At 36.0% G+C, this 7,979-nt stretch overlaps 1 protein-coding gene across 1 annotated transcript; it reads left to right on the top strand.

Annotated features, from left to right (window-relative positions):
- Positions 1-450: 450 nt before the first annotated feature.
- Positions 451-5,530, top strand: LOC311049504 (protein mono-ADP-ribosyltransferase PARP3-like). The gene is made up of 7 exons (XM_084063111.1): positions 451-454; positions 912-1,129; positions 2,080-2,226; positions 2,371-2,457; positions 3,190-3,364; positions 4,680-4,829; positions 5,175-5,530. Exons 2-7 carry the CDS (start codon positions 914-916, stop codon positions 5,345-5,347), a joined length of 948 nt encoding a protein of 315 aa, XP_083919237.1. The 5' UTR covers positions 451-454; positions 912-913; the 3' UTR covers positions 5,348-5,530.
- Positions 5,531-7,979: the final 2,449 nt, after the last annotated feature.

Here is a 7,979-nt window from a genome sequence, read left to right as displayed (position 1 = left end):
GCTATGTTCGTTGAAGCCATGACGACTTTGGGTCTAGGTGGGTGTGTTTCTTAGTCTTAATCCACCTTCTACCACCATTGTCCAACTAGCAATGTTCATTACGTAACAGTCCAATATTATACCTGTTGGACTGGAATGCCTATTTGCATTTAAAAGGCTCATACGTACAGTAGAAGCAATCTACTGTAGTCACTTGACACTTACCCCGCCCTTGTTGACTTTGAGGATCAACGGCTATAGATTACAGCTGTAGATTATCGACCCACAGTGAGGGAGGGTAAAGGTTTACACATACACAGGCCATCGTATTGTGTAAGACTTATTAACCTTTAACATTTGTCTGGTTGATGCGTTGGGATTTAGTTGGTTTTATTAGATGGGCGAACTGAAGGGGTATAAATTGAATTATGTGCAGGGGAGGTAAAAGAAAAACCCAGCAGGCTTATTGAGCTCGGTGAGATTGTAGATCAGCTATTTTCGCTCCTTTTGCACGACACACTTGATGAAATAGGCATTCATTTACCACGCACAAAAAAACGCCAACATGTTGAAATTCAACTTTTCTTGCCAACAGCAACGATATGTTGTGAATACTAAATTAAAAATATATATTTTTTTAGTTTTTAATTCTTGACGGAAGGACATTCCTTTGTGACCGGAAAACAAACATAAATATTTGTAGTCAATTAATCTTGTAAACATGATTATTTAAAGACTGCTCAACAGAACATAAATGATATTTTTTGTGCCAACAAGCCTTTTGTTGCCTCGTTGTTACCATTGTTTAAACATTTGCCACGTCCAGGTGTTAGAATCTGATACTCACAAGCCAAATCGCAGCAATGTGATTTAATTCAGAAGTTGCTTTTAATAAGTGTGTGTGTGTGTGTGTGTGTGTGTGTGTGTGTCAGACATGAATGAGTTGCCGAGCTTGGATCAGAGGTTAAAAGCCTTACATGGCCTGAAGAAACTCGAGGAAGCCATCAACAAAAGTATGTCAGAGACAAGGAGAGAAACAATGAAAAAACAATGGTTGGCATACTTCTACAAAACCCTCCCACACACACGGAAAACCACCGCCACCAACATGACCATGAAGGATGTGGAAGGCTGGCATGAGATGCTCCAGGTAATGTTTTTGCACGCGCTTTGTCTTCAAAGGTAGCATGCCATGTACCCTTTTGATATTCAATAGGGGTGTACGATACATGTTTAACTACGATACATACGAATCACGATACATGGTTGACGATACGGTACATGGACGTTATTGGTTAATTCATGGCATACGGTTCAATGATTTAAAATCCATACAGTAACTATTTAGCAAATTAATTAAATCTGTGTGAAATGTGTGGATAGCAGAGTTTTTTTAAGGGACACATTTATTATTATGGATATAAATAAGTAAACACAGATTTTTGACATGAACACAGATACACACATTTATCGAGATACACACATTTATCGATAAACCAAGTGTTAGCGACAGTATACTGTATAGAATGGAAAAGTAATTAACCCCCTCTTTTTCTTCTTAAAATTGTTAAATACAATGCACAAGTACTTAGTATCGATACAATCAATTATTTGCATTGCAAAATGATACGATACAAAGTCAAACGATACGATATGTTGCGGTTTACCAGTGGTGTAAAAAGTGCTCTTATCTTTTACTTAAGTAAAAGTAGCAATACCACAATATAAAAATACTCTGTTACAAGTAAAAGGCCTGTGTTCAAAATGTTACTTGAGTAAAAGTTCAAAAGTATTGGCATCAAAATATACTTAAAGTATCAAAAGTAAAAGTACTGAAATGTTTGAAAATAGCCCATGTATAAAATAGGGCTAAAGTGGTTAATGTATGTTTTATAATATAATCATGTATATCTACAAAGTAACTAGTAACTAAAGTTTTCAAATATTTGTAGTGGAGTAAAAGTACAATATTTGCCTCTGAGATGTTGCCTACTTCGATTGTTGAAATTAAAATCGATGCATCGATACAGTCACTGTATCGTTGCACCCCTAATATTCAGTGCTGAAGTTTCATTTCTCAACCCACATGGCCTGCTGCAGGCGTTGGAGGACATTCAGCTCGCCAAGAAACTGTCAGAGTCAGAGATGGAAAAGTCTGAGGAGGGGGAGACCGTCGATTACCAGCAACTCTGCAACTCGCTGAAATGCAAGCTTACTTTAGTGGACAAGTATTCAGAAGAGTTCAAGGTACTGTCTGTGTCAAGTGATATGGCAAAGTAAAGCACTTAATCAGATCTTGAAAAATATGTTGTCTAGTGTCAGTATTTTGAATTAACGGCCATTCTGTTTTTCTCATGTTCTTCTCGTCTGTCATTTTTGTTTCATTCAAAGATCATTCAACAGTATGTGCAGACAACCGCACAGCCGCGCATGATTCCAAAAATCATCAACATTTGGGAAGTAGAGAGTGCCAAAGAGGTACAAACCATTATGTGCTGTAGTGAACCCTGTGTTAACCCATTAAGACCTGGAATGCATCTGTGTCATTTAAAATGTTGTCACTTGCGTTGATATTTAACCCATTCGGTCCAGGAGCGCATCTATGTCATTTTAGATTTCTTTGGCTATTCAAAAATAGCAGATCTACGAGCTTGTAGATCTGCTATTTTTTGAAAAAACATTTGTGCAAATATTTGAATTTATATATATTATCTATATATATATATATTATATATCTTTTTAAAGCGAACATTTTGAACTAAAATCTTTGCTTCTGGGGATTCTACAAATGTCTTCTAAATCCTAACAGTTTTTTTTTTTAAATGTATGTTGCTATAATATCAGTGCTTCTCAAACCTTTTTTCATGTCAAGGACCACTCAAAATAATATGAATTTGTCTGCGGACCCCCATCTCAAAATATTTTGCTCCATAGACCCCCAGAAGCAAAGATTTTAGTTAAAATGTATATATATATTCAAAGATTTGCACACATTTTCAGGATTTCTTTTCAAAAATAGCATATCTACAAGGCCGTAGCGCGGCACTCGGTGCCGTGCTATGAGCTTGTATATCTGCTATTTTTGAATAGCCAAAGAAATCTAAAAATGACACAGATGCATTCCTGGACTGAATGGGTTAAATATCAAATGCAAGTGACAGCTGGGTCAGTCGTCTTATATCTTGCACATCCTGTTCCTGTTTGTCACAGGTAGAGCGTTTCAAAGAGTGCAAACTGGAGAACCGATGCCTGCTGTGGCAAGGCACCAACATACACTCGGTAGCAGCCATTCTGAAGAACGGCCTGCGGATCAAGCCGCACGGCGGTGGATGCGCGGGTCGCGGATTCTACTTCGCTTCTGAACTTAAAAAGGAGGAACATAATGGTGAGGACGGTATTAGTGATTAGGGATGTTAAGGATTAATCTATAATCGATCAATTGCCGTTAAGAATTTAGTCCATTAAATGTATCGATTTTCAATGAATTGGAAAAAAATATATATATATTTTTTGAGCTAGTGAAAGTTACAGGTATGGTGTGTGTGTGATGTGAAATGTGAGCTTACCATAAACACAATAATCATTAATCATATTCAAGGGCTTTTGGAGAGAAATGAGACAGACTGATGCTCGTTGACGCTCGTTAATGTTACATACAGCAATTATGTTTCTGCACTCATTTTCGGTTTCGGACAAGAGGTTTTTGGTCCTAAAAAACTTTGCTTATCAATTAATCGAATAAGGTTATCAACTATCAATGAATGAATTAACCGATAATTTGCATTCCTATTACTGATGTTAATGGTAGGTATGGGTATCGTTGGGATTTTTACGAGTCCCGTTCAGGTTTCGGTTCTGCTTATCGGTTCCGGTTCCTAACGGTTCCATATTTCAGTTCCAAAATGGTAAAAAAAAGAAGAGGTCAAATGTTTATTTAATAGGGATGCACCGAATAGAAATTTCTTGGCCGCAATAAAATAAATACAAATGGTACCATTGCTGTCATGGCTATGCCTCTGTTGTAGAGCTACTGTACATGATTATGGCAAAACTTATCATAACTATAATGTGTCTATATTGAGATCAGTTATTTATAGAAACATTTGTGTAGAATTATTTATTTACTATTGTGTAATAAAATACAATATGTAGGAATGCGGCTCTAAGAGAAGTAGCAGCTATACTCCCTCCCTACAACAGTGTTTTACCGAATTTGTGATTTTTGATCAGATTGTGCTGTTTGTGTAGGACTTCTAAACGTCTTTGTTTGAACGGCTTTTAGCGTGTATAGGAACCGATATGCAGAACCGAAATTACATATTTTTTGATGAGTACCCAGTACCCACCATTTCTTATTCGGTGCCTACTAGGGCTGTCAGTTCTCCGCTATAATCCCATCAAATTTCAATGCTTAATTATTTTTAATATTCGAATATATTTGAATATTTTATATAATATATAATTATATAAAATAATGTATAGAATTCAATAATACTACAAAACTACATTCGAATGGCAATTTTAGCATTCGAATGTTATACATTTTTTTCACATTAAAATTATTTTGTAATAGCGAAATTTGTTCTGTCAGCCCTAGTTCCTACTTGCAACCGAATTTCAGTACCCAGCCCTAGTTAATGGTAGTGATAATTGTCATAGTAGTGAGGCTGGTTTCGTAAAAATCTTCTTTTTTTTTCCAGCAAATTTCTCTAAGTGCAGCGAAGTTCCTTCTAGATGTCTGATGTTTCTGAATGAGGTGGCACTGGGTCAAATAAAGACCATAAAGACCATGGACAAAACAAAATCCAATGGCTTCGACAGTGTGGTGGCACAAGGACGAAAGGAACCAGGTACCATCTATCTTCACACAACCCCTAATGGACACATTTTGTCCATTAATTAACAATGTAGTCCTGGTCAACAGTTTAAATGAATGCTTGAGATATATTCAACTGCATGTAATGATAACAACAGTAATAAACTGTAGTATTGTTTGCTTGCTTAGTTAACATGTTTTAGTAGCTGTTTTTCACAAATAGAAAAGTACAAATTGTAAAAAACAGCCTCAGCCTTATTGTGGCCATACTATAAGTGAGATGATAGTCCTAATGTAGGAAAATAACAGACTTGGCAGAGGGAAAGTTCCATGTTACTAAATACTATACTAAAAAAGACATCTGCTTGGTTGTTTCCAGACCGCAATATGCACATGCCCTGGATGCTGGACCACAAAAAGGTTAATGTGCCTCATGGGAACCTGGTGGATGTTCCTAATACGGAAGATAGCGCCTTCGAAAGCAGCGAGTATATCGTATACAAAGAGAACCAGTGCCGCGTGCGCTTCCTAGTGGAGCTGGAATTCAGTTGAATTAGCTTCTCTTAAAAGATGTCTTAAGTTCACTATCATTACACACTGTACTTAACATACTTTATAGTAACAATGAAACTCCAGAATCCTGGGACTCATAACTCCGTCGTGTTAATACTGTACATGTTAGCAGGGCTTTGTCCAGTTGACTTTTATGTAGAATTTGCAGATTTATTACCTCCTCCAGTTGGCCTCTTTTCCAGAAAGATTTGAAAGGTGGCTTTCTGAGTGATAAAAACATACATGAGAAACGGCAGAGGAAATTGTATTGAAATGTGTCTGGAAAGCATACCATTTTTTTTTCAAAATGAGAGTTATTGAATCTAATAGCCAAAAAGGCTGCCGTCCATGTGTAAACCTCTATACGGTTAACTGATTAGACCATCCTTGCCATTCACTCTGTGTTCCTTCTAGGATAACTGATTTTTCTTCTTTACACTGGCCACTTTTCATCAGTTTTGAATAGTTTTGAAGTTTTGAATACATACAGCATTCCTGGCATTGGACTTTTAGTCTAGTTCAAACTACAACAAAACATTCAAGAACATGCCTTTTTAGGTTGTACATTTTGCGTTTGTTCATCTTTGAAATTTGTTTTTAATTGTATGATAACTTGTATAACTCAATTTTGAATGTCATTGTTAACTGCAGGTTGTCCACTGTTTATTGCAGATTGTATAATACTCAGTGGCTGTGTTCATTTGGTTGTCATGTTTAGAATCTGTTACATTGAATTTGTATGGTAAGTGCCTTATTGTACTTGTCTCATTTGATCTCATTTGAACCTGTAGACACAAATTTAAGACATTAAAGGGATATTTCACTTTCTAAAAAACTTTGGGTCATTTTATCATCTACTCAGGCTTTTGTCAGCCCCCCAGACCGTTTTTAAGTTGCTTGATTCAGTATTTAGATATTTGATATTCATTTTATCAGACACGCCCCCTTCCTATACAAACCCATTATAACTTCAAAATCCATTTTTAACATGTTAGATTCATCGAAATCACCCGTCCTTGGTTCTGGTTACTCACCCTGCCATCCTAATACGTGCCGTGTTTTTTCAATTACTTTTCTCATTTATTTTATTACATTTTTTTTATTGTATTACATTTTTTTAATTTTCCAAAAACATATTCAAAATAAATGAAAAAGGTTAGCGAAAAAACACGGCCCCCTTGCATATTAGGAGGGCAGGGTGAGTCACCAGAACCAAGGACAGGTATTTTCAATGAATCTAACATGTTAAAAATGGAGTTTGAAGTTATAATGGGTTTGTATAGGAAGGGGCGTGTCTGATAAAATTAATATCAAATATCTAAATACTGAATCAAGCAACTTAAAAACGGTCTGTGTAGATGATAAAATGACCCAAAGTTTTTTTGAAAGTGAAATATCCCTTTAAGTCTTTCTTTTTTTTAAGTTCACAAGGGTTAATAGTCAAGAAAATTTTGATTTGTAAATAGCAGTTAAAGTGTCTACATACAAGATTGTGTTAAGTAACCCTCAAATGGCACAGCAGAGGAGAGCATGTATGCTTTAGGTTTGCGAACATTTAATTTGTGAGTGCTGATTGGAACACGCATTACTCACTTGTCAATTTACAAAAGGAACCTTGGGAGTGTGAGAAATTGAGCCACTTTTAATCTCCTGTTTCAGTTGCAGGCATTGGTTTGTTGGCCTCAGAATATAACATTAGTTGGCTAAAAGGATTCTGTTGTCCAGACTTTATAACCGTTCCTGGGATTTGTGATGACAAATGCCACTGTATCTTTAGTGTCACTCTTTTCCCTCTCTACCTAGTAATGTTAATGTTATACTTAATACTTAACCATTATTAGATTTACATTGCCTTCACAATTATTTTTTATTTACCTTTTAGTTTTTTCAGTGAGTTAGTTTTTTCAAGAAAGAAAAGAAGTGTTCTTGGTCAAGTAGCCCATGTTTTATTGTACAAACTTGAAAGTTTGAATTGTTTATTTTTTTTTCCCTTCAGCGGTTTGGCTCCACCAGAGGTTTCTCTAGAATGTCAGGAAGCCTGCACATAAATGCAACAGAATATAGATTTCCCCCCTTTCCTAGTTTGTTGATAAGTAAGGTTTAATTTCATTTGTATGTGTGGCATATTTCAATTGTATTCATATCCCTGTGCTTGGATGATTATGTTGTATATTTTACAATGTTTCTTTTACCCTAAGCATTTTTTTGAATAAAAAAATAAGTCTTGTTCAAAAAAAAAAAAGTGCTCCCCTCATTTGGTTGTTGACTCTTCCTTATATATTTCCAATGGTATTCTACTATATGCTTTTACTTAGGCTGAGGTGCTAAGTCCTCGCAGCTTGCTTTATGGTCACCCCCCCTGTCCACACCCACACTTTCCATGTAGCGCTCCCATTTAGCCCACAGAGTACTACTCTTACTAAGATTTCCTCTGATTTTATATGTTAGCTGCTCCATTACTTTTATTTGTTCCATTAGTTCCCTCCATTTCTGTACACTAGGGCTTAGTTTCTGAAGCCAGTTTTTGGTTATAAGTTTGAGGGCCGTTAATCTTAATATAAGGTACTTGTCTTCAGTTCTGTCTATCCCCTTTGGTATTTTACCCAACAGGATATATTCATGACTGATATTT

Source organism: Gymnoscopelus microlampas (genome assembly GCF_963454915.1).
Source record: "Gymnoscopelus microlampas genome assembly, chromosome: 7".
NCBI lineage: Eukaryota > Metazoa > Chordata > Actinopteri > Myctophiformes > Myctophidae > Gymnoscopelus > Gymnoscopelus microlampas.
This window is presented reverse-complemented; position numbering and strand designations above follow the sequence as displayed.

Excerpts from the sequence above, each read along its gene's own strand:
- LOC311049504 (XM_084063111.1), top strand. The coding sequence starts at position 914 with ATGAATGAGTTGCCGAGCTTGGATCAGAGGTTAAAAGCCTTACATGGC. Across the intron at positions 1,130-2,079 it reads GCTGGCATGAGATGCTCCAG|GCGTTGGAGGACATTCAGCT; the intron begins GTAATGTTTTTG and ends GGCCTGCTGCAG. Across the intron at positions 2,227-2,370 it reads AGTATTCAGAAGAGTTCAAG|ATCATTCAACAGTATGTGCA; the intron begins GTACTGTCTGTG and ends TTTCATTCAAAG.